The sequence below is a fragment of the Chelon labrosus genome (genome assembly GCF_963514085.1).
Source record: "Chelon labrosus genome assembly, chromosome: 20".
Lineage (NCBI taxonomy): Eukaryota > Metazoa > Chordata > Actinopteri > Mugiliformes > Mugilidae > Chelon > Chelon labrosus.
Window position 1 is genome coordinate 15,342,300 of NC_140353.1, and position 27,202 is coordinate 15,369,501.

The following is a 27,202-nucleotide window of genomic DNA, read 5'->3' on the forward strand; positions in this document are numbered from 1 at the left end:
ACAAGCAAGCGGCGGGACCGGGGATGATAGCAGCAGCCGTCCATCGGGGAAGGAGCCTGACGTGAAAAAAAAAAAAAATAAGACCAGAGCAGGGAGTGAGTAAACTGGTGCTCTGTTTGCTAATTACACTGCAAGCTGTGGAGTCAGCTGCTCTGACATCACCGCAATGGAAACGCTACCTCCAGCTGTGCTCCCCTTTATGCCATATGTTAACTCTGGGCTGCGCAGTCCAAAAAAGACACCCAACTTTAAATGGGGTGAAAAAAAAAGGGAATATATATATATTTACGGGAGTCACAAGACTTCACTGCGTTTCCAACTTTTTTTTAATCGGACGATTTATCACACGCTGACATTAAAACGCTTCGTGGCCCCCTTTTTTGCGCACTCATCGGACACTACGCGCGCAACTGTGAATATTTGTCCAAAGGGGTTAATTCAAAGCTGATGGAAAAGGGAGGATGGAAAGTTAGGGGGGAGCAAAAAAAAAAAGAGGATTATAGGAAATTAAAGTTGGATGCTGCCGAGAGAATTGTGCAGAAGTATGATCTCTGCGGGCGATAGTTTGATTTCTTTTAAAGGAAGAAGAGGAAAAAGTGTAGGAAGGAGACCGGAGGGCCAAGGGCGCAGTAAACCGAGCTCCATGTCCGTGTTGGGAAACGCATTGCTGGGAGCCTTTTAAACAGCGGAGGAACTCACGGCAAAGCCAACTGCGCTGAACGAAGCGCCGAGGGGGGAACACTCTTTTTTAACTTTCGCTTTCTCCGCTCAAACGCACGAAAACGGTGTACTCACACGTATTTCCGCCCGCTTCGTCGTCTTTTTTCCTACGAGCCCCGGCGTCCTTTCATGATGTGCGGCCAGATGTTCGCTTCTCCTTGTCGTTTCTTGAGCTCCAGTCCGACCCTGGTAAGGCAGGCTGCACTCAGCGCTGCTGTGTGTCAAGCAGGTTGATAATGGCTCAAGTCTCGCGATAGCGCGCCTCCACAATAAGTTCTGTACTACTCCGCGAATTCACACAGCGGCAGCAAGTAGCAGGGTACACTGGGGACTTCAATTGGCTGCCTTATTAAAACACCTGTCCCACGAACAGGGGGAGCTCTCAGTGTGATCAATCTTTTCACTGTTGCCGAGTAAAGGAAGTGGACAAGTGGAGCAAATATAGATGGCTGACAATCAGTTTTACTCAGAAAAATGTGGATAAATGTGGACTTTAAAAGAAGACAATTTAATAATAATAAGTGCACATTTAAATCTGTTTTTTTGCCCTTCCATTTTCTCAGAAGTATACACCCCACTTTGACTTTCACATCCCCTACTTGAAATTGATGATAAATAAATCTTACTTGTGTTTTTGCATCTGCTCTGGGTGAAAGGACCCTCAAAGAACTGATATCTGTAAAAGAATCTAAACTGATCAAAGTCGAATAACTCGTGTATTGTGACACAGAAGGTCAGTGGTCTTTTTGGGAGCTTTTAAGGACTCTAATCCCGCTTTGAGTTGCGGAATTCCCTGGCACCAAACCTCACAGTGCTTTTGTCTTTTTCCCTTCCCAGAAAACACCCGGTCCTGGATGTGATTTATTCGGCTCAGATTGTCTTGAGACCGGAGTGCTTCTCATTTTTGAGTATTTAAAAAAAGGTTTTAAAAAAGCTTAACCGTTCGAGTCACTATGAACAAACCGCTACCCGGAGCCTGTTCTGTAATTGTTAAAGCCAGAGATGGTGGCACGGTGGAGAAACAGGGACTCGAGGCTGCAGCTGCTCATCTCGTGCCCCCTTCCCCTCCCTCCCTCCTGTCCCTCCCTGTGCTCCCCCAACTGCCTCAGTCACCTTTGCCCTGTGTTCCAGCTGTCGTGTGTTTTGAAAGGGCCATTTGCAGCTCCTCACAGCCTCCTGACACAGAGGGGAATGAGCAATGTGACGGGAGGCGGCAGCCACTGGTCGGAAGGGGCCACCAGCTAGATTCTTAACCACTTACTGCTTTATTCCATTTTTAGTCCGGCTGTTACTGTTACAGAGGGAGGATATCTGCACTGTGGTCATGTCCAGATGATCATAACTGAGACAGTGTCATGCTCTCCAAATAAAAATTATCCGGTTTAAGAGGATAGATGCGAGCGGGAAATAAAACAATGAATGACTTCTTACACCAAGTAAACTAAGTGTTTACTGGAGTGTCAGATGTGTGCCACATGAGAAACAATTTGCACTTCACTCAAGGACCGATGCACACACACACACACACACACACCATCCATGCAGGGGCAGCGATGTGGATAAGAATGGGAGCAGTGGCCCTGTGTTTCCCTGGCCCTGGCAAATCTAGGCGCCCAGTAGAGGAGGGGTGTGTGTTCACAGGGCAAGACAAAGCAGTGGTTGTGCCTGGGGACCGTGGCCTCAGCGGAGAGAGGCTCGGCACGGTGAAGGTTCTCACACACAGAAAAAAAAAGAAAAAAAAAAGATAGAGAAAGAGAGACAGAGAGAAAGAGGGAGAGAATGAGAGAGTGGGGGAGCGGGGGAGAGAGAGAACACTTCCTGGAGGTTCATTCTTCCTCTCTGCAATCATCAATGGCATTCTCCCCCTGACCCACTCCTCTCTCAGACAAACAAAAGACCCCGCATTCCAGTGTAGCCTGACCGGCCAACCAGCCAGCCAGCTATCCAGCCACATCACTCTCCCCACTGGACCAAAGTCTCATCGCGGCCATCCTGTAGGTGTCCGTTTGACAATAGCGCGTCCTTACAAACACCCTAAAACCCCTCAACACACTTCTGAAACACTTTTAATTTCACTTTGAGTAGCTTTGATGTTGAAAAAGCCACAACATGTCACAGTGTCTGGTTACACTGTGTGTCAGCTTGCTCCAACTCGTACAAATATTCAGACATGGAAATCAAAGGTCCTGCGTCCAAACTTTTAGAAGCGTTTCCAGAAGTCGCGCAAAATCTGCAACTGGGTTTGAAAAACTGATGTTTCGTGAATCCGAGCAACGTCTCGCCGCACATCGTGAGGTCATAATGGCGGACTGTCTGAGCGGTTTAATCCAAGTTCAGGCTGTTTCATCACAACACCTGCACTGGTTAAATTAAACAAGTATCCTCACACTCCTCTTCTGCTCGAATACAGAGCCACAATTTCAGATAAATGTTAGACACCTTATATTTTTATAAATGCCCCCCCTTCCTATTCTTCTCACATATTAAGGTACATACTGTAAGTGAGACATACCTAGAGAACAGCAGTACAATAAACTATGTGTGAATCTCACATTAAATGTGGATATTGCATCTTGTTAAATCATGTGATGGCTCAAGCAACATTGCTCTGCAGTTGCCTGGAGATCCTGTTTTGGTCACCCCCTCATTACCTCCTCCCTATTGTGGTCCTCCCGCCCTTCTGTGTCTAATAGTTGTTAGCACTTGTTATCTATTCTCCTTCAACAGTTCTATTCTATTCCATTGGTTATATTCTAGACAAAGCAAGTAGTCAGGGATCAGATGAGTCTGTGTCAGGTAAGACATTATTAACTCCCTTTGACTCTTTGAACCTGCAAAACAACAGGCCGCAGAGAGCCGAGGAGGGAGAGGAGTGGGAGGACTTGGTCAGTGAATAACAACAGCAGAAACTATGGGATACCCTCACTGCCAGCTCTGTTTGTGTGACAGGAACAGCTTGGCAAAGCTGACGCATAGTAGCAGCGAGGAACACATTACAGCGTGAGTGACAAAGAGGGGAAATGACAGCAGAAGAGGGTGAGAGACAGAGGGCACAGGCCGACGAGGGTCTCACTACTGAGGGAACACTGCTATCCTCTTCTTTTAATATTATTTATCAGGTACTGCACAACTTTTCCTCTTTGCATTTTTATATCATACATATTTATGGCTGAATGCACCATAGCGACATTAAACCTAGGTTAACTGCTTTGTCATGCTGACAGATGGAAAGATAACCAATAAGAAGAAGTAACAAACATCACAAAAAAGGCCAAGAGAATCACAGTGTGTGTTATGGAAACGTCACAGCGAAAAGTTTCCAAAAATGGCCTCATTTGATGCAGAAGCTCCCTGACGTCTTTTAAATAGACTGAGCTGGCCTGTCTGTACCTGTCCTAAACTGGTTTAACTCCTGCGGCTCCAACAGAGCGTTGGCTGTAGCTGTAGATGACGGTTCATCTGTAAAATCCTGATAGACACCAGGAAATAATCACATAACTTTAAAGGTTAATCTAAAAGCCTTTACAAAACTCGTTGGCAGTTTTATGTGGGAACACTTCCCTTTTTAACTATTCTGATTTGAAATCATGTCAAAGCCCCATTTACACCTAAACTAGGATGCATATGAGGCGCTGAAAGAGAATATTCAGTACGTCCTTCTTACATCTTACTAACGAGGATACTGGGCATTTACGGGAAACGTCAGTGCTCCTTTCACAGAAATTCTTTTTTTGCATCAGCAGATTACAGTAATGCCCTCTGATCAGGTGGCCCAGAAGCCCTGGCATAAATCAGTCACCAGAAGCTTGATGCTTCAGTGGTGACAAGCCACAGACGGAGAGCAGCATCACACCTACCGCTTCCAAAGCGCACCCACTATGCTGTTTGTTTTCACTGTTGATCTTTTAATATAGAAACAACGTCGACGTTTTTTTTTCTCACCACAGAAAAAAAGGTGTAATGCTTGACCAGATCAAACACAAAACTTAGCGCAGTATGCCCTGTATCATTCCCAAGCTAAACTTTCTGAACACACTTCTGATGGTGCATTATTACACTATTTACTTTAATGCAGAGAATTGTATTTTTTTTTAAAAAAAGAAATCATTGTTTACTGTCCCTATTTGAAATGCGCCACTTTCAATTTAGTTTCCATTTCCACTGATTCTGTCTGAAAGCTGATTTACTGATTAATAGGGATGGAAAGCATAAAAAAAGCAGATCAAATTTGTTAAATGTATTTCACTCAAACTTTTACTTTCACTTCGATTACGTGCACTTAATAATTTCTTTGCAGATTAAAGAGTTTACACGAGAAACACAAGCTTCACACACTGCCGTGCCAATGAAACAATGCCTATAAATAGGATGCCATAAGGTGCAGCTGCAGCTTCTTATTAGCTAACTCATTTAACACCCTGAATGGAGCTGCTCTTGTGTACCACATATACTGTTTTTCTTTTTCTGTTTTGTGTACTTTTACATGATTGCAGTACATTTTGCATCAATAAACTACTTTTTATATGTTGTTGTGAGATGGTGCACATCCACCAGACAGATGAACGGCCCAGATGTGAAATTCTTATTCATATGACTTGATTTGGTCGAGTGTAGATGCAGTATTTTTTTGTCGTATAAGCTGCTGGGAAACTTGGATGAGCAATTTTCAAACTTTCTTATAAAATTATTACTTAGAAAGATGGCGATGACAATAATTTCTGCTGGGTATAAAAATGACTACTCGCATACTGAAAAGTCATCTCATGAGATTGCAAGTGAGAATGAGCATAACCTCCACCATTGTAGCAAGGACCCCTTGGAAAGCTTACAGGGGGACGTCTGTTGGTTCCTGAACCCCATTTTGGAAACCACCGGCTCAGATAAAACAGCTCAAGAGTTCAACGGGGCCGTGCAGAATGAGCCCCTATAGAAACTGCAGCAGGATTTTTTTTCTCTTTCTTCAATGGGACGGCTGACAGCCTACTACTCCTCCTGCGAGTGTGACTCTTAAAAAGGTCGGCTCTAGGACCCGGGGAGAGCGGGCTGCCACAGAGGCATTGCAGACAGCGCGTTTGGGAGGTGTAGTGGAAGAAAGGCAAGAGAAACGGAGTAAATGAGAGCACTTTGTCCACATTGTTGAAGGACTTATCAACTTAAAATACCGCCGAAACTGCTCACTAGAATGAGACGGACACATTGTTGAATTCCTGTCCAGGTAAATGTCCGCGTTTCCTTCGCATGGTTAACTACAAGAGGTCGACAGCTAGACAGGGTAGGTCCCCATTGTACTTACATGGGATGCGGTTATTCTCACCCAAGCTGCCCTGCTAGGCCCCATATCCTTTCTATCGCTAAATGCAAACCTGAAATGAGGTACTTTCCTGACTTCACTTCGCTTTTAGGAGTTATTTAGCAAGCGAAGTCGAGGGCTTTACAAACGACCTGTGGTGAATTATAACGCGCTGTCGCTTTTCCACTAAACAACAGCGAGCCTCTCCTTTTACCATGTTTAACCATTCATTTTTTTTTCTCTTTCTTTTTTCCTCTCTCTCTCTCTTTTTTTTTTCTTTCTTTCTTGACAATGAGCACTTTTGGGACTCAGCCCTCAGGCCAAAATATCTGCAGTCATGCTACTTTAAACGGTTCACCGCCACTGGAAAGTTGTTTTTGCTTGTGCTGCTGCTTTATGGCCCAAATGAAAACAAATGAGCTCAACAAGAGAGCAGCTCATTCATTGTTATGAACTGCGTTTGTTTACGTGTTTGAGGGCGAAATGTATTGCCAAAGACAGCCGTTTTTATCTAGTCATTAGCTCTGCTGCTCGCCTGTTGAGACACTGTTGTATCCACATTACTGAGTAGTATATCTTTGTTGTGACTTGTTGCCACCATGCTGGCAAACAAAATGGGGACTTTTTTTTTTTTTTTTTTTTTTTTTTTGGTCAACAACTTGGACACCAGGGAGGTCTTGAGAGAGGAAAGAAAAAAAAGCCGCCATAGTGTTATTTTCATGTTTTCCACTCCAGTAATCACTACAGTCTCATAACACTTAACAGTTTTTTGATAGTTTCCCCTGCCATCATGCCACCTACAGTGATGACAGCCTGTGCTGAATCATGTTAACTGCAGTTCTTCTTTATTTTATTTTTTTAAAAGTTGGTTTATTTTCGCAGGAATCCCATCAAGTGGGTGTGTGTGATGAGAAGTGTACTGAGGTTGGTGGGAGTCCAAATAACAAGGCGCATGTGAGCAGCACAGGTTTCACCGCCATCCATGCAGGATGCAAGGCCTCGCATTACTAATGTAACTGTCTTGTTTGTTTCCATCTCCCAGGGCTTACATAGGCGCGTAGAGAGAGAGAGAGAGAGAGAGTCTGGAAAGAGAACATTGTCCTCGGGCGTGTTTTACCCGCAGTGCCTTTAGTGTCAATATGTTTTTATCGGTCATGAGACCACGTCTGTCCAGTGTGTGTACGCAAGGGGACTTGGCATGTGACCCGGCGAAGACGCAACAAGCTGGCGTAATGATGCAGCCAGTGACTGCTTGGCTCTCTCCCTGTTCTATTTAGAAAATACCATTCACCTCCCACCCAATCCCCTCGCAAGCCCCGTTGACGCAAATGTGCCACCAGTTGCATGCAGAATCTGAGGAATGTTGTTCGAAATTTTGTCACAGTCAGACCAGGCTGCAACCACCACAGTTTAGATGCGTGTGACCTTTTTTTTTTTTTTTTTTTGCATCTCATAACCGTACACTCGGTCTGTGTCACAGACTGAGAACACGTTAACGCTTTTAGTTTCATTCATCGTGTTGCCGTTTGATTTGCAGCAACCCAGATGTATTGTTTTTTTTAGTGGATGATGGACGCTTGTTAAGACTGGCAAATATTTAAATGAATTCAGTTTGGTTTTGCATCTTTAAATTGGCCCGTAACGTGTCTGAACTGCATGAGTCATAAAGAGGCTGTTCATGTCACTGCTGGTTTAAAGCAGTGAGTCTACTTCTCTGTCAAGGTTGCTGAAGCTGTGGTTTAGGTATTCATCTATAGTTACTCGCAGTATTCTTATCATGAATGGTGTGTTTTCAGAGAACTTGAAAGAGGAACTTGGTATGGTATAGTAGGTCGTACTAATACTGGTTCCACTGAGACATTTGAGTACAAACCAAGTGTCGCTTCGGGGACTGTTTTCCAGCAGCAGGTGAGCGTGTTTGATGTTCTCGGAGTAATTTTAAATATCTGAGTGTAATGTTCTACCTTTGTAACTGTAAACCCGCTGCAGACTATCTTGTTTACCCGAGCGGCTGCAGAAAACGCAGCAAAAACAGACGTGTATCTATTCATCTGTGATGAAGGAAGTAGTGTGGTGATGTCGGCCTGATTTTTCAGCTTCCTGCCATAAACACATGGGGCTGTCCTCTCTGGCCCGTTGACAGGCTCAGTGTGTGGCATCTTTTGCTGCATGACACTGATTTGCATTGAATGGGGTGGCCCCCGGTGCTGGAGCCAGAAAGATGAATGATTGAAAGCCGCCCTGACATCAGGGCAGGCAGGCAGGCGGTGGCCCAGAGGCCTGAGGACCATGTGACCTGCTGTCAGGGTACTGGGTTCATTCAGTGGCTGCTGGCTGCAGCGCTGGCAGCAGCCCAGCTTTTCCACACAGGCCGCAGTAGCAACAGGTCGCTCCCATTAAAACAGCAGCGCTCTGTTGTGGCTCCAGAGCCGGTCTTGTGCATGTGTTGCTTTTTTGGCTGTGGTGTGTGCGCTCAAGTTTGTTTGTGTGATGTATCCCAATGTGTATATAATGTGTGCGTGCCTGTGTCACAGAGTACACACCAAGATGCCGAAGGGATCCAACGGTTTGTGTGATCCTTAGTTTGAATTGCTCTCAGTGTGCTTTTTCAAATCCCTCTCCAGGATCCTTCCAACATCGGTTGTGTGACACAAGCACCACAACCTCAGTGCAATAAACAAAAACACTGAGCAAAAATAAACTTTGACTTCATAAACTCACTTTTGCTCATTCATGGAAGTGAGCAGAATGACAGTAAAAAGGCGTGTTGATCGCACATTCACTGATAGATGTGCTCGAGCCTGAGGCTGTACTGATATGACTCGTAGTCTGTCAATAGTCACATTCACTTCCTGTTGTTGTCCTCACCAGTAAGCTGGATGAGGCCATTCAAACAGAGCTCTCTTTTGATGGCCTTACTCTGATGGTGCAGCAGACAAATTGATTTCAGTCGATAGTCAGAGATTGCCTGGCGCAGTATGTGGCTCTTGTGTGAACAAGCGTCGCAATTGATCACTCTTTTGCCTCTTCCTTGCGTTCAAAGCTATCTTTATGTAATAGAGAAGAACTGAATGAATCAAGGCTCGAGCGTTTTGTTTGTGATAGCCTGTAGGTTTTTAGTATGCGCTGTGGATAACTGAAGTGTGCCACTTTATCAGATGACTGTTTTGCCATGTCCTCTGTCACACATTTAGACATAAATTTGAACAAGTCAACTATTGCATCCCCTGCTGGAGCCTGATCTTTCACCCATTTTTAGTTGTTATACCATGCTTTACTCATACATCTCTCCGAAGACCCTTAACAGACATTTACTATGCAAATGTGACAGTAGTTTTCTTCATGTGTGTGTAATTAGGGGCCTAACATGTTGTTCTGTAAACACCAGTCTGGCATTTCGCCATTTCTGGACCTCTTACTGGTAGTTTTTTCCAGCGCAGGTTAGTGCACATGTTTCTGTCTAGCAGTGAAATAAAACAACGACACTCAAAATAGTCAAGGCATAAAGGTTATTTACGTTCTTAAACATGTGAATCTATTTATCCTGGCAGTAAACAATGGGCCTTCTTCTCACAGTATATTTAGTTTTGTTGACAGAACAATCTCACCTCGAGGTTTATTTGGTAGCTGTTGTTCCGTAGCTGTTGGGAACATTTGATAATATCACATGATCCTCATCAGCTGTTGTCATGGAAGTGTAAAATGAACCACGGACCAGTTCACAGTGAACCAAAATTATTATTAGCAGTGTCCATTCCTGAAGCTGAATTGAATTAAAATAATAAAAACAGCGGCATGTTGGACAACACGTCACATTGCTCTTTTACCTCGCCAAAGCAGTGAGAAAGGTAACAATGAATTGCATTTTAATCTAGCTCTCAGACACAAGGTGATCAAATTAATAAAAGCCAGTGACATAGTCATGTTAATTTGTTTCAAGTTGTGGGACAGATGATGCTCTTTTTCCCTGATTCAGTGTTGGCCAACTAGAATTAAAGACTCAAAATTATCATAAATGTACAATATAAGGAGTGATCAACGTCAAGAGTTCTGTTGGTGCCTGTTGAACTTTATGGTGGCAGGCAGTGGAGCACTACATTGATAGACAGTTGGACACTTCCTTTTGTTCTTTGGATTTTCAAGTCATTGAATCCACTCCGAGTTTTTGCTTTGTTGCTAACCCGTCCGCACTACTCCAGCAGGACCCTTAAAATGGATACGAAAAGTCTGCTTACATTGCTTTAGTTTGAAAGCTCCAGGGATGAGATTTATTCTTGTTGCACAGAAACTAAGAAAAAAAAAAAAGCCAAAACACTGTAGCTAAGTCTACATTTTTGTGACTTCATCCTTTTGGTGTGGGTACTCCTTACCATTGCCATGACGTGATCTGGTGATGGGTAACTCTCAAATATGTCATTATGTTTGCCTTTCCAATTCTCCATTCATAATATTTTCTACAACTAAGCAACCTCTCTAATGCTTCCTGTTTATACCGGCACACGCATGCCTATTGTACTTTCATTGGTCATGTGTTGTGCTTTTTCAGGGGTGTGAGTATGAATGGAGATTAGTTTTTAAACTGGACAAAGAGTTTTAAACCAGATGAGTGCTTTAACATTGTTCTAGTCTTAAAGTGAAATGATCTACAACAGGATTTTAGACAGAGTGTGAAATGCATGCAGCTGTGTAGAGTATGAGAAAAATCATATGTTCTTGAACATTAAATGTATAAACCTACTCAAGGAGACCTCTTAGATTAAATTATGAACCTGTAAATTAGTATAATATGACTGTTAAAGTATGAGTAGATGAACAGCCATTCAGTTGTAAAATGAGTTTAAAAATCAGATTTACGTGGACTGTGTTAGAATGATTTGACGTCATTTAGTAGAAAAAAAAACAGCCAGTCTATCAGGAGTGGCTGTGTCGGCTGTGAACGGCATGGAATTTTCCAATACGGGAGACTTCATTGTGAATGCCAAAAACCACGGCCTTACACAGATATTTGAACCTTGAAATATTGCAGGTTCCACTTGTGAAAAGAACTACACTGTGGTTGTAGCATATACTCCACTGACTGGGGCCATAAAGCACGAGGATCTTCTCAGTTCCACTGCCTCCCTTCCTCTTCTGTGTTGACCCGAGGGTTAATATTTATTCAGACAAGTGGAAAAAAGTCTTTCACCTCAGTGTGGGGCTAATTTTTACTTTTCTTCAACTAATAGGTAACCACCATTGAGAAGGCGGCTATAAACCCCAGGACCCCATCTCCAGGCTCTTGCACAGGGCTGGGCAAAGAAAACTTGGGAAACAAAGTTGTGTCTCTCCCTGTGGGAAACCTGGATCCTCCATCCTGCCCACCAACATGACCAATGTGGTGATCGTCAAGGAGGGATGGCTGCATAAAAGAGGTAAACACACAGATGCAGTTTTTACTCTATGGTTTTCTATCAACTGTAAACTATTATTTTTTTTATTTAATTCCTCTGTGCCCCTCCTTATTTATGTGCGAGGGATTTTTGTATGTTTAAAATTCAATCAAAATATGGAATCGTCATCTTCGCCTCATGTCCCAGAAACTCAAAGTTTCCAAACATGTGGGTTAACGAGTTTTGGCACACAACATAAAGTATGTAAAGACCCTAAAATATGTTCATTGCGCAAAGATTTTGAAAATCCCTTGTCAATACATGTTGGAGTAACATATTTAAACCACAAAACAAAATGGTTCATGCATTCACCGCTGTATGGCATTCTTGTGTATTCTGTATGTTCTTCATATTTTGAGTTGCCATTGGAGCAGAGTAAAAAATTTCACATTAATAGTTGAGATATTTTACCGTATTACCTTAATTCCTTAGAACGTAGATTAACAAGAGTTTGCTGCGGTACAATATAGTTATTTTCTAAATGCTGCAGAAAGGACTAAATCCAATGACATTACACCATGTGCAAAGTGATTAGGTAATATATTTAAAAAGTGGTAATGTGCTGGATCTAATGTATAGAGCTATCCAGTTGCTGAGTCCCCCAGTGGGCCCCATTTAGCTGCTCTGACAGTGCTGTGTGGCGTGGCGTGGCTCTGTGTCGGGCGTGAGTCCTGTTGTTTGGACGAAGAGGCATTCCTCACATACCTGCTGGCTTTGAGCAGCTTTATGTGTGCATACTAAGTCTGCCTTCAACTGCAGCAGAGCCCACTCCGCCGCCGCCTCCACCACCACCAGGGGCAAAATAGGATAAGAAACCTTTCCAAAACCACTGAAATCCTGTGGGCACGGAGCCAAGGAAACAGTCTTTTACTGGAAGGTGGGAAACTCAGACTTATGGGATAAGGTGATGGGTGCATACTAGAGTTCTGGGACTCAAGGAGGGGACGGAGTGCTGTTTTGATGTGTCGGCCCACAGTCTCCCTCTTCAAGGCTTGGGTTAGGCGCATAACAGGCTTCTGTTATAAGAATGGATCAGCCTGGTTTGACTCAGTCAGCCCGGCCAGACACACCTCACTGTTTTCTAGTGAGAGTGAGGATGCTGTTAGCAGAAGTTGTGTTTATCTATACACTGAAAACTGTGAACAGGAAGAACCTTTTCCTTAGAAGTGGATATGTAAAATAATGACATTTGTTTGGCGTGACAGCCAAAGTGTCATTCATTCTGAGTGTCTAAATTGTACACTCACAATCATTCAAGTGTTTCCCTGTTTATTGCCTTTTCCGCAAACTGGCTTATGTCCATTTTTCCACACCTTTCCCCGTGCTGATAAGAACGGAACATTCTAATAGAAAGCCGGTGTAAAATATAACTATAAACGTAGTCAAATAGTGACTGGTAAGAAAACATTGAGGTTGTGTGGAAGTTGTGTACACACGCACACACACACAGGTCTAGCAGTGGCACCCCTCTAGTTGTGACACACACACTAAACAAATAGCCCTTCAGGAAGAGTGAGTTGGCATGCTGTCGCAGCCCAGCAGCTGTGCCCTGTGAAATGTCACCCAGAGCCTCTGTGTTTTGATTGGAGGGCCTCTGCCTCCCTCCTTGACAGGAAGGCTTTTAGTGTCGCGTCACTGTCATGCAGTCTTTGCCCCAGAGCCACTGCACAGAAGGTGAACCTGCAGTAGCCCTGTCTTACTGTCCATCACCTCAACAAGGCAGTATGTGCTCAACAACTATCTTCCCGTCCTGCACCGTGAGTGGAGCCTTTTTTGTGTGGCGGCGCCACCCAAGTGACTCAAAACTTCATGTGGGCGTGATAATAAATGGCTTATACTGCCTCTAAGTGTGTTCACCATGCTCATTACTCCCATGTGTGCAGTCAAAACACCAATTTAATGTTTTACAAAAGATAGACGTGTGTGTTCCGTGCACCAGGTCAAGCACCCAGCTATTTTCTTATACAGCCTTACGACGCAGGTCTAGTTTGAATGGCCTCGTCCTCTAGCAGTGCCCATTTACTAGCTACATGATGATTGGATTACACAGGCACAGAGTACAGCCGCATGTCGGCTGAACGCAGCCACTCACTCTCACTCTTTCATTCCTTTCTGATTAGTCATCTTCAGCATGCACGTGCAAACTGTGTCAAGACTCCTGAAAGAAAGTGGAGAGAGCTTTGTGCCTTGGTACCCTGTGACCCCCCCTTCCAGTAGAGCTAATCTGTCATTAGACCTCCAGATTCTCAGCCTTGGAGAGCTCTCTACATTTGTTCCAGACAGGCTGTGCTCGCTGAAATGATCTCATTCTGAAGGACACACCTTCATACTTTCTCCTTAAGCCTTGTGCTGCAGTAATGCGTCTGGATTGTGGACACTATTTGGGATGTGTTGTCGTGGCTTTTATCTCGGTTATCTGTTTGGGAAGGACAGTTTTGGAATGTAAGACAAAGCAGCTAAGTATAATGGGAGGTGTGTGTACATGTAGACGTGCATATGCAAATGCATGAGCGAGCACGACAGTGTGAAGCACATTTATTTAGAAGTTACACTGCCAGCAGGACATTACCCATTGCCCTTATGCACAGACCACATTGCAACTACAGGCTTGCAAAAACACTGTAACTTTGTTGTTACTATCATAACCAGTTGTTATGTGTCCCCAAATGATACTTCCCTTTTTGATCCTTCACAGAGAGCACCCACACACTCTGAATGTGCCTACGGCCTCTAGTGGCCACAGAGACCGAGCAGCATGTTATTTCTTTTTGCAAGTGTGTTTTTCCAAAGTTTCCATCAAAGCCAGAGCATCATCAGACATCAAAGAGGCAGATTGTGGGTTCCCTAGTTTCCAGGGAAGCGCTGTGGCCAAGAACCCAGTGAAGCTCGACAGAACAGCGTTCGCTTGTCCTCCCCTCTTCCCTGGCCCTTGTTTGTTTGACTCATTTGCTCCCTGACAAGTATAAAGAGCCGGCCCCCTCGTTAGGCTAACGAAGGCCACAACAACTGTTGGATTTGGGTAGCACGCTCAGCTGGCTCCGACTCATGGGGGGAGGTGTGGGGGGAGAGACACACTAGTAGAGATAGTGAGGGAAAGATAAAGGGGCAAACGGAGAGAGAGAGAGAGACAGAAGTTGAGCAGCGTCTTTGTGATGTTCCCAGAACATTGCTCAGTGACCCAGTCGGCCTGAGCAGAGTCGGTGGATGTTGTGTGCGACGTGCCACAGAGAGGCTCTCGTGGTTTGGGTTGGACCTCATCAGCTGATTGGCTCCTTTGCTGGTCATGTGCTTGAAGGACACCCATGAGCTTCTCCTTGAAGCGAGACCTTGTTGGTGGTCCAGAAAAGTGCATGAGACACAGAGGGAGGAGGGGGGTAGTTATGAAACACTAGACACAGTAGTTGGTGTAGATGAAACTTTTTTTTTTTTTTTTTCTCCCATCTTTTGAATATCTGTGCTTTGTGCATCTGGTGAACAGGCCTGCAACAATTCAGCCAGCATTTTCCACATTTGTATTAACTTGCTCCGTAAGATCTCAGTAAGGGAATGCAGTGTTTCCTGCTCTGTAAAATTCTCTTCAAAAGAGCAGACCCACCTGATTAAAAATGTCTCATGATACTGCAATGCTGACTGTCTCAGGACCTCAGGACTTTGACTTGCTGCCAGATCTGCTGCTGGGCTCACCCAGGCTCCTACACATCCCCACATTATGGCTGTCATGGGCCGCACAGTGCTGCAGTACAGAAACGCACGCTTACATAAACATATATCCCACTGAATATTTACTTTCTGTACATTGCGAGGGATTTAATAAACAAAAGTCTCAGGTGCCTATAAATGATTTCATTCTGTTAAATGAATTCTACAATCATTGTTGTGCCGCTTCTTTAGTAATATATGCATAATTAGGCCTGTTTTTTAAAATCTGTATTAAATATTAAATATTTCTATCCTGTTCACATTTGGCCTCTAAAGCTATTGTGTCTGCAAAAAAAAATCATGGGAGCTTTCTGACAGATAAAAGGGATATTTTTTCCAGCGGAAAAGAAGTTGTGGGAGACAATTCTGTGACAAAGGGTGACGTATTAGTTTGACTGAAGCTAGTAGTTTAGCATATATTACTCTCAACTAACTTTTGATAACTTTTTTTTTTTTGGTTAAATATCTCAACTAAAACCAGCAGTGGAAGCCGCAGTGGCTGACAGATCTGGGAGTGTAGCCCCCGTAGACGGGGTCCAGCAGCAGAGGGTATCACACCAGGAAGCCAGCGCTCTGGCCGGGTGTTTGGCCGACAGCGCGGACCCCCTGCTCTGGGTAATGGGAAGCAGTCTTCCTGTTAAATGTGGTGGAGAGAAGTAAATTACTGGGGTGCAGCTGTCGGCAGGCAGGCTAGCTGGCATGGTGGGGGGGACCAGGAGGCTGAGGGAGGTGACACCTCCACTGTTCGCCTCCTTTCACGGCAAGCCCGCTGTGTGCTTATTTTGCTGTGCAGAGTCCGCCTGCTCGCCACAACTGTGGTGCTCAGCAGCGCTCTCTGTTACACTTACTCTGTTCCCTTTTTGTCTGTGTTGTTTCCTCACTGTCTTCATCACCATCCTTCCTCTTGTTCTCTTCCATTCTTACTCCCACATTCTTCCTTTTCTTCTTGTCTTTACCCCCTCTTTGCCCTTAGCTCATGCCTACCCCCACAAGCTCAACTCCCCCCCACGGTCCTCCCCCACTTCCAGCGCACGCTCCCCACCCACCACCCTGTTGCTAGGATAATGACCCTGCTGACAACTCAGACCCATGGCGGAAGCGGCTATGGACCAGCGAAAAGCTCCCGGTCTCCGACATCAATCACATCACTGGCACCTCTCTCCAGTTTAGGGAGGGTCGGGGAGACGGAGAAATGAAAGGGATGCTCAGCTGTCTGCTGACTGAGAGTTGACTGTATGCTCTATGTGTTACTTTCCCCGTATCTTCTTTTACTGTTACTTGTTAAGAAGTTACTTGAACATGTTTGACAAATCAGAAGCAGATAAAAACAACTGGAGATTTACCTGTCTTAGAAAAAAAAAAAGCATCCTCTAGATATTATTCCTCACTTGTTGGATGGTGTTAGATTGCACGCTGGTCATTGAAAGTTCATTGGCACTAATTTGCTCTAAATAATGTGTGTTTATTTGTTTGCCATGCAGTAACCCAGTTAACTAATCCATGGACTGCTTGTTTACCCAGGGAGAGGGGGCAAATCTCAGCCCCAGTGTGGCAGGGGGGAACTTCCCACAGTGTCTCTATGGTAATCAGCAGGTGTCACTCACCATGGAGAAGAAGTGAGGGCTTTCTTACGAGCGTGAGAAAGAGGGGCAGCCTCCATCGCACCCCCAACCCCCGTGCTTCTTTTTTTTTTCACGTTAGGGTAGCAGCAGCAGCAACCCTAGTGACAGAGAAAGAGGGGGATAAGGGGAAGAGACAGGGAAGGCTAGATTGGAGACTGGGGTGGCACTTCAACGCAACCTGTTGATGCTGCTGCCAAAGCCCTGGCAATGGAGTCCTCTCATCCAGCTGCATAGGAGAGAGAAAGGCCAACAAAAGAGGTTTGGGGAGTGGGGGTGTCAGGAAGACATAAAGAGGAGGAACGAACGGAAGTAGTCCAAACTCCTGGATAGTTTAGGATGGCATGCGAGCCTCATGCTGCCTTATATGGGCACAGCGAGTTGGGTAGCATGAGAAGCTCAGTTCAGTGCCCTGCAGCTCAGCGCTGGGCACGATGAAGGCGGAGTTTGTCGTTGCTGGGGCTCAGTGGTGACCCCCTGCATCAGGGAGCCCCCTCTCCTCTGGAGCGGGCAGCCCGCGGCTCATTAAGATGCAGGGCACAGGGTGGCAGGCCGCAGCTGCAGCCTACAGGCAGAACCCGGCAGAAAAGGGCCGAAGGGATGGCGGGGGCGGCTGAGGAAAAACCAACAAAAGACGAAGCCCCTCTCCCCCTCCTCCCTCGCTTTGGAGTTCTAATTCCCTAATCCTCAACCTCCGCCCACCCCCCCTTCCCATCCGATTCTCACCACTCAAACACACACACATGCACAGTTCATGCAGTTACCACTGGCTCCCTTCCTCTCATCCCCAAGCCATGAATGGCCAGACGGGGGACAAAACCCAACAGCAGCCCTCTCAGGAAGTCCAACCACTGGGTGTGGGCACAGAGAGGCACATTTTGTCTGACCCTCTCTTGGTTCCTCTCACCCTGTGTGAGATCATTTACCCACTTGCAGTGTGAGTGTGCGTATGGTTTATCTAGAGCCAAATGACTACGGTGGTCCTCTTTGTTTTGAGATTATTGTTTTGAAAATTTTATTAAAACCCTGTGAAGTCGAAAGAGACAGGAGAGGACAGTGGAGAGAAAGGGATGATGTGCAACAAAGCTGTTAGTTTGGATACATTATTGGGACACTGTGGCCTCTCTTCTGGGGCCCGCTTGATGAATGCTACATGATGTGTCTTATTAAAAGCCAACAAGCCACTGCAGCTGGGACCTCAGCATTCCTGTCGTTGTCACATAGAGACGGATAGAACAGGACGCTCCTCGGAAACAACCACTAACCTCTGTCACTCCCTCTTCTGTTTAAAGTGTTCCACATTTTTTTTTTTTCTTCTTTTATTCAGTGACTCCCCAATAAGCTGCTCGGCTAACCCTTAAGGTTTAGGCCTCATACGCTAAATTGCCTTGCAAATTGTTCCTGAAATGTGAAATCTGAAGTTGAACACATTCTGGTAATATTTTCAGCATCTGGAATAGAATTAGAAATTTTAAACTATGTTTCAGAGATGTCGTGTCCTTGCTTTACTTTGTCCACATGCAAACTCTGAGCATCACAAATCAGTACACACGGGGCCTCGTATTTCACAAATGCACGCATAAGCGAACAAGACGATGCTCCGCCGTTTACAGCTGTGGCCAAACCTGTTCTCTCCCCCTGTACCTTGTTGTGTGTGTGTGTTTGCGTTTGGGGTATAGAGGGTGTGGCGACGGCATGCTGGAGCTGTCCACACACAGGGCCATGCAGCAGTTGGCAAATAAAGATGAATTCTGTTGTGTTTGGCAGCGGTTCTCCGTTCATTATTTTCCACTTTGCCCAGCGCGTGTCCCAGCCCTCAGCAGCTGCTTGTCATGTAAAGACACTCTATCAGGTCCTGACAGCTCCTCCCATGCACACACATGCGCACACTTTAGTGCGCATGGCTCATACACACTTCACTTGCGCTCACACCCCCCCCCCACTCATAGTCGTACATATGTGGGGAACATATGTAGTGATCTGTCTCACTACCACTCCGCTCAGCACAGCTCTCTCCTCACACTGCGTAGCTTTCTCATCCCCTCCAGTTCTCTCATCTCTCATCTCGTGTCAAATCAGTCTTCCTATTCTTCCGTCCTTCCCCTAATTTGCTTGAGTTGAGCCACATGTCTGCTGCCACACTTTACTTTACTCCTGCTTTACTTTTCTGGGACGCAGATCATGTAGAGGATTTCCTCGTAGAAAAGTTTTTTTTTCTGCGTGTATGTGTGTGTTAGTCTAAACCAGACACTTGAAGTAGGTGTTATCTTATCTAGGTTGTGGTCAGTCTGTCTGTTGGCCACTTTCCTGTTTTGGAGAACATGTTGACATCAAAAGGGTTGAGTTTACTGGAAGGCTGTGATGATGAACTGAGTTAAAAGCAGAAGGCTCTCCTGTGTTGTTTTGAGGCCCATTGTCCTTTGTCAGCAGTCTGCACCGCGTTTCTTACTGTACACAGGATGTATTTAGGTCCTACTCTGCAAAGCACTGAAGTCAAGTTGTGTTTAAATATTTAAACCTACTATAAATAGAAATATGAACATTTAGTTAATGAATCAATTTGGTGTGGTTTTATGTTGCCAGTCCTGCTTAACACTCCTTATAAATAATCCCCATCGTAATGTAATGCTATGACCACATTTACGCTCTTAAGTGTGTTTAAGTGAACAATAAAAAGCCCAGCTGTCAGTTTCGCTTTCTCATCATGCGTAGTGTTTTAAGAAAAGCCTGCGTGTAAAGTACAACCAAATAAAAGTAGAAGAGGAAATGTGTGTGTGCATGTGTGTGTATATATGGGAAGCTGACAAGGGTCATCTTTGTTGTTTATGCTCTGAGCGCAGACTGTTTAGGTGGGGTTGGGGGGGGGGGTTGCACTGCAGAGTGGTGGAGACTCACACTCTGAGACAACCGGATATAGCCGCTTCCACTCTTGTCATGTGACCCTGTTTGTGGTCACAGACGGGGAAGTTGCCGTGTCCTCTTGTCTAGAAGGAGTGTGTACAGTGTTGTAGTGCTAAGGATGCCTGAGGCAGACGTGGGCAGGCTTTGATGTCAGATATAATAGCATTATAGAAAACTATTAGAAATATTTTAGATTCTTTTTATTTATTTATTTTTACATCCGATTACAGTACGATAGCTATTTATCTGATTACATAACAGGGTTAGATCTAAAATGTCACATTCTTTCATGAGCTTATTTACCATCTTGTGTGCTTTGTTTTGGCTTTACCTAGTGACCACACACACTCACTCAATTTCACAGTTGCATAATTCATAGTCTAACAATTGTCAGTCGCTGAGAACGTTGGGCTGGCATCATCTCCGTGACGTCAATGTCATGAAGGCCACCCAAGTGTGACCGACTGTCTACTAATACAGTACACGTCATGCCTTGTGCTGCTGCTTGCGTCATCACATACGACCACCCATGCTACCTCTGATAGGTGCTATGAATCAGCTCTAAACCTTCCAAACTGAATGTTGTTGTAATCTGTCACACACAAATACCTTTCAGTGCTTACAAGGGAGTGTACGCGCACGAATGTATTTACACGTGCGTGCACATAAACACCTGTCTCTGCCCATCAGGTTCTGAGATCACGTACAGTCTGGAAGTGATTTGCTGCATTCCTGCTGCCAAACTAAAACTTCTAAACTGAAACTTTAGTCTCTGCTGGCGAGACGAGCGTGTATGTTGAGCCTTCATCTCGTGTCGTGGTGTCAGGTAGGGGGCTCATTATGCTGTCTCTGCGTTGTGCACATACTGTCCTCAGTGTTGGCTGGCATGGACCATAGCTGGGGGATATGGGTCAGCCAAAACCTGACCAGGGAGCGAGGCACCAGCTGGGGCCCAGCTGAGGAAAACAAGGCTCAATACGAAGGGCTTAGGAGACTTTGTGGCTGCTGATTTAGGCAACCAATGTTTGTTGATCAGGGTCTTGATTTAAATACATGTACACTTAAATGGCACCGTTTTTTTGTGCTTTGATCATTCCGAATTTTATGCTAACCGTGTCTCCAAGCGCTATTGTGCTGAAGTAAGGGAGTCTGGATCTTCTGAAGGCTTGTGATAAATAACCCTGTGCTTGTGAATTCTCCGGAGACCAGCATGTACATGTGGGTGACTGATGGGGAAGTTGATTGGTGAGGCTTGTAGTTCGAAACAGACAAACGACTCATCACGGTAATTGTGTTACATTGAAACAGGCATGAGGGAAATCCGACAAACGGACTCCTGCCCTCGTGTATTTCAATTAGGACAGCACGTCCGCGGCGAGCGGCTTTGTTGAAAGGCAGGGAGAGTTGCAATCTGACGTCTGACAAAGTCGAGCTAATTTCTAAATGAGCTGCGTTTGGTGCAAAAACACTTACTCTGCAGAAAACTAGATGAAAAATCTATTCCCATTTCATGATGGAAAATGTAATACCATATTGGACATATGCTGTGGATTGAAGACTAAAGTATATTGTGCTCAAGGACAGAACCCCTAGTGTTGTAAGTGCCACCACCTTGCCAATCACAGTAAATCAGGTGTTTTTACACAGACGGCATGTTTTACAAGGCTTCATCTTTGCCATTTTTTCTTAAGTGACAGACAAGGGTCTGTCACTTAAGAAAAAACATAAAACTTAAGAAAAAGGGCCAGACAAGCCATACAGAGGATGTCCTATTAGAGGTTGCTGTTCATGACACCACTTTATGGGTGAATGTGGCAGAGAAGTAGCAATAGGAAGTTCATAATTTTGAGGTGTCAAAAGTGTCAAAACTAGAAAAGTGGCATTCAGCCAGTGTTAATAATTCATGTGATTTCTTTAAATATTTTATAAGGACGTGCACTAAACATAAGACACATTACTAGCTGCTGTTTGCTCTGCACTGTCTGATCTGTTATCGGCTTCATCAGTCAGAAGTGTGTGTGTTTGAAGGAGGGTAACAGAAGCTCATATTGACAGATCTTCTGCTTCTCCCTACACACACACACACACGTATCACACTTCTACGTTAGAGGAAATGGGGCAATTAAGGACAGCTTGGTACGGCTCTGCATGGGGTTAATATGCGGCTCCGTAATTAAAAATAAATTACAGTTTTCCTGTATAAATATTCAAGTTCCACTCCGCTGTGTGCCACTGCCTTGTTATGGTATGTAAGCTGTTTTTTTTCCCCCCGTCTGCACAACATCTGGCGCAACATTTCCTGAAGCATCACCGGAATAAATTGAGTTTCGTCTGCCTAAGAGAGATTCATTTGTGTGACTCTAGTGTGTCTAAGTGAATGGGATGGACACGCACGGCTTGAGCTCATGGCTGTTGTCTAGAAAAGTTTTATTTGAAGATGGAACTGAGGCTTCGGCAAACATGTTGCTCTGAGTTAAGAAAAGATTGAGAGGAAGTTTTAAATGGCCCACCAAATGTACGCATCAACAGTACCTCTGCATTTATTTATTTTTATTTATTTATTTTTACATAAAACCTTTTGTGGCTCCGGAAATGGCTGTGCAGATTTAGAACGGCAGTGGCTGAAAAAGTTTGAAAATGAAAGAAATCTAAGTGAATAATTTCAGCACTATATTTTAAGCACATATAATCTCAACTGCAAGTTTTTGTCTAAAGTGGGTAACGTTTGTCAACTTGGATCGTAAATTTTAGCTCGCCAGTTCAAGGAAAGCTTAGGACAAGGTTTTTAATTTAGTTTGAGCATTCCCTGAATATCTCCATTGCAGTTCACTCCTGAAAAGGAGACATTACTGGGTGACGGAAAGAGTCCTGACTCCTGCTTAAACCGGCATTTGTCCTGCTGCTGACCTACACTGAAAAAATAACAGTGACAAGATGGTCATTTTGGTGCGCACTTGTGAATAGCATAATAATTAGAAATGAGTTGCTCTGCTGGGGATTAATGAAAAGAGAGAAGGGACGAAACCGTTTTGTCATTAATCATGAAACCACAATGTAAACAAAGCTGTTGCACATTAGTCAGCATTTTGAGAATGTAAAAATATGTGAAGTCTCCCAAAGAAGGTGAGCAGAAATAAAAAAATAAAAATAAAATACTAGGTCACGAGTTGTTTAGCGCCTACTGTAACTCAACTGCCCTTTTCGATCTCTTTTTCATATCAGGAGAATACATCAAGACCTGGAGGCCGAGGTATTTTCTCCTGAAGAGTGATGGTACATTCATTGGCTACAAAGAGCGACCACAAGATGTTGACCAGCTGGAAACCCCCTTAAATAACTTCTCGGTAGCACGTGAGTATCTGCTTCAGAGAAACCACCGCATTTTTTCCCCTCTGTTTCTTGGCAGCTTGGTTTACTCTTATTTTGTTTGCTGCTTTTCTTTGTTTTCACTTTCATCCATGTAACCGATACATTTACATGTTTTGATTTTAGATGTATTTCATCTCTGTCCACACTATAAAGTAATTATTAACATTTGAAGTTAATCATGGCCAGGTTTTGGGATAAAAGTATGAGAGGGAATCATGTGTAATATTGAAAGCAAGCAATCATTTTATCATACTAAATGATTATGAAGAGAAAACTTTGTAAATTAGCTGTAGTATCGGTTGCCTCCGAACGTGCGTGCAATGTGTCTGGCTTCTGACATTCAATACATGTCATCCCTCTTCTCTGTATGCGCCTTCCCCAAATTCTGTTTTTATGATGTGACAGAAAATGGCAAATAACAAATAAATGCCCAGAGCAGCGGCTCACTCCATCTTCACATCAGAGAAAGTTGCTGCGATAAGCTGTGCAGATGACTGAACACAGCAATTAGACAGCATACTGTTTGTTTAACAAAATGTTTCCTCCGCGACACTCTTGAGTTATCGTGGCCATTAGTCGCCTGATTTCAAGTATTTATCTGGGCCCCGGCTTGGCTTTGGTTTTTGTCACCACTGCGACCCCACCGCAGAGGACACATGGTGCGACGCTGCTGACGGGGCGGCTGCAGCTGGATTACATATTCACCCTGATGGAGCCATGTTGGATCTCAGTGGTGGTCCACTCCGAGTCCTCCATCTATCAGGCAGAGGCCATTTTGTGTCACGTTCTGACATATTTGCTGACATGTTTCATTTGGGAACAGATGTTAGTGCGATGGAGGTGCAGATGGAAGTCTCTGCTTTGTAAATTCAGTTATTAGACTGTTGTGAGTAATTGTTTTACGAACTGCTTACAAGACAATTATTTGCTCCATAAGTGTGGAAACTGAACGAAATGCAATAAAAGAAGGACGTGATGAATTTTTTCTAACTATAAAAATTAAGAATAAGTACACAAACAGGCAAAACATTTTCTCAAATGGTCTGCCGCTTTTTATTGTTTTATGTCACTTTAATGCCTCTGGGTTGTGTACACTTTATCAACAACACATTCAAATTGGTAGCTTTAGAATTTCTTTTTCAGAGTCATCAGTGGTGAAAATGATTATTTGCATTTATAGTCACAAGTGCAGTAACAAAATGCCGGAGACTTGGTATTTTATTGCTGCAGTTAAAGTATATTCAACTGCACGACTCGACTGGATTATATTGGAATTTGCATTTGTTCATTAATTCTACGTACTTCTTGATTTTATTTATTACAACTCGTACTCCAAATTTCAGTTCAAAGCACATATAAGCTACAAGGGCCTGACAAGTTAAGGATCATAGTTGTTTTCTTCCACCGAAGTGCACCTGTTCTTTTCCAAATTGGCCAACAGTGTCTGTTCGGGTGGCGATAAAGATAAATGGCTATAACTGTGGGTCTGTCTCTCCCCTCTGCTCCCCTACACACTGGCCCTTCTCTTCATCTCCCTCCCGTCTCTCCCTGGCTGTGGTCAGAGTGCCAGCTGATGAAGACGGAACGGCCCAAGCCCAACACATTTATCATCCGCTGCCTGCAGTGGACCACTGTCATCGAGCGCACTTTCCACGTGGAGACCCCCGAGGAGAGGCAAGCAAGAAGCACACACTACTTTGCTCACAGAGCAGTGAATCACAAATCATTTACATGTTAGGAATCGGCCCCTGACACTAGAACGCAGTTCAGCCGTTCAAGGGTTTTGTTTTTCTATCATGGGGAAGCATACACAAACATTCAGTCATTGTTATACACTTGCACAAGGACTACTGGCTATTGGCAGAACTCACACTTGAAATTGCCTTCCTGTTGATAAGAAGACAATTATGTGATTGGGCTGCTGGGCTTGCATGATGGTAAATGGGCTGATGTAATCTCTTTGCTGCCTGTGTCTCCCTCAGGGAAGAATGGACCAAAGCCATCCAGGCAGTGGCTGAAGGCCTACAGAAACAAGAAGAGGAGATGATGGACTCCTCTCCGGACCCCATGGACATGGAGGTCTACCTGACCAAACCCAGACTCAAAGTGGTACTGGCAATTAACACTCTATGCATCTTTCATCCATTATCTCCACCATTTACTTACAAGCATGAATAACTGTAATCATGAAACTCAGTTACCTCTTTTTGTAGAAGCTGTGCAAGTGCCGTACTTGCACTTACAAAGCTTCTGCCCATTTTTCCTTGCCTCCCTCAGCTTCTTTCCCAGAATCAGCTGTGGGTGGTTTAGCACCAGATAGCATGTCCAGTAGGTTTCACAACCCCCACATGTTTCATGACATAAAGGTCCAAGGCCACCGGATTGGATGTCCCCCACATAACCATTTTCAACATTCTGCTCCGTGCTGGGGTCACAGGTTAACTAAGACACAGCCACATATAGGCCAAACCATTAGAGGAGTGGAAATTCCTCAGTGGGTGAAATGGTGCCTTAAATGTTTCAGTGTTGTTGTCAGTGGGATTGTGTGTTTTGCTGTTCTGGTTAGGTCTTGAGTTTATTAATGCTCCTGTTTGTAACTAGATGCCACTTTCTCTCCTCTGGCCTTCCAGACTATGCACGACTTTGAATACCTCAAACTCCTGGGAAAAGGCACTTTTGGCAAAGTTATTCTGGTAAAGGAGAAGGCCACAGGACGCTACTACGCCATGAAGATCCTGAAGAAGGAGGTGATCGTAGCAAAAGTGAGTGGTTGCCAGTGAGCTAGTAAAAGGGTGAAGGCACACGGGAGGTTTTGGGGGGAGTGGAGCAATGACTGATACCTAAATAGTTAGCTATTGTAAGAGTTTCACAAACACTCTTTGTTTGATTTTTTTTTTTTTTTCCCCAGGATGAAGTGGCGCACACACTCACAGAGAACAGAGTCCTCCAGAATTCAAAGCATCCGTTCTTGACAGTAAGGAGCCCCTCCATATACCTAAACCAAACCTTATCTTAACCCTTTGAGATCCTCAGGAGCCTCTTCAGTCTAACCTAGCAGCATCCATTCAGAAAAGTGGGGCAGTTTCACCAGGAATGTTCTGAAGTGCTGTGCTCACAAAGGCTGCAATCGAGTGAGGCCCTTTATAGTAAAACTGGGCATTCAATTTTTTTTTTATCAGTTAACCCTTTCTCTTTAAGTTTGAGGTCTATTGTAGTGAAAAGCCCCAAATTGTTAGGTCTGAGTGGTAGGTGGAGAAAGCACATAAAGTGATGTGGTGCAATGAATGGTACCAATGTCACACAACTCTTGTTAAAATGCTGAACACACTGGATGATCTATGTTGTGTTTTGCCATTTCTCGTCTGTTGTTTGAAAATGTAGCTGAAGGCGCAAATCTGCATCATGTGTTGCGATATTTAAATGGCAACTTCCTCTAGCTGGAATGATCAACTTCTGCTTAGATTATTTTTCATTTATATTCATCTGTTTTTTGCAGGGACTGAAATACTCCTTCCAGACGCATGATCGCCTGTGCTTTGTTATGGAGTATGCAAACGGTGGCGAGGTAAACTATCTTAACCATTACTAAGTGTGCATCTTTATGTCTCCAAGAACCAACTGGAGTATATCATGAATGTTAATTTTCCCATTTATTCTGGACTCACCAACACTCTGTAATTTTGTAACTTCCCTCCTTGTTGTCAGCTTTTCTTCCATCTCTCGAGGGACCGGGTATTCTCAGAGGAACGGGCACGGTTCTATGGTGCAGAGATAGTGTCAGCACTGGACTACCTGCATGCTGAAAGAAATGTGGTTTATCGAGATTTAAAGGTAGGTTAGGGGAATCACATCCCTACTTCCTGTCATCCTCGCTGTCCACCCCTCTCCTCTGCCTTTCTCCTTTTCCCCTCTTCCCTTCATTCCTCCCTCCCTCCACTGGCAGGATATAAATAGGGTTTGCCTCCATCCAGTGCAGTGACAGTGGCCAGGGTTTATTGATCTGCCTCCCCCAGATCAGACTCCAGACCTCACTGCAGCTGGAAGGAAGCTTGGTCTGTACATTACTGCAGCTAAACCGAAATAACCACCGGCGCTGTTTGAACAGATTGCCACTGCCTCCTATTATAGCCACATACAGTCCTCAGTGTGGGATATTTGTGCACTTTGAATGTGTT

At 44.4% G+C, this 27,202-nt stretch overlaps 1 protein-coding gene across 2 annotated transcripts in view; it reads left to right on the forward strand.

Annotated features, from left to right (window-relative positions):
* The first annotated feature begins 5,795 nt into the window (after positions 1–5,795).
* Positions 5,796–27,202, forward strand: part of akt1 (v-akt murine thymoma viral oncogene homolog 1) — a 28,222-nt gene continuing 6,815 nt past the window's right edge. Inside the window, exons 1-9 of one of the 2 annotated variants that reach the window (XM_084568421.1) lie at positions 5,796–5,935; positions 11,236–11,421; positions 22,881–23,009; positions 24,590–24,701; positions 25,010–25,136; positions 25,658–25,789; positions 25,936–26,001; positions 26,524–26,592; positions 26,733–26,858. In XM_084568421.1, the coding sequence (XP_084424547.1) occupies positions 11,376–11,421; positions 22,881–23,009; positions 24,590–24,701; positions 25,010–25,136; positions 25,658–25,789; positions 25,936–26,001; positions 26,524–26,592; positions 26,733–26,858 (807 nt within the window). In that variant the 5' untranslated portion in view covers positions 5,796–5,935; positions 11,236–11,375. Of the gene's footprint in view, positions 5,993–11,235; positions 11,422–22,880; positions 23,010–24,589; positions 24,702–25,009; positions 25,137–25,657; positions 25,790–25,935; positions 26,002–26,523; positions 26,593–26,732; positions 26,859–27,202 lie in introns of both variants that reach the window. The other variant, XM_084568422.1, reaches the window with a different exon arrangement.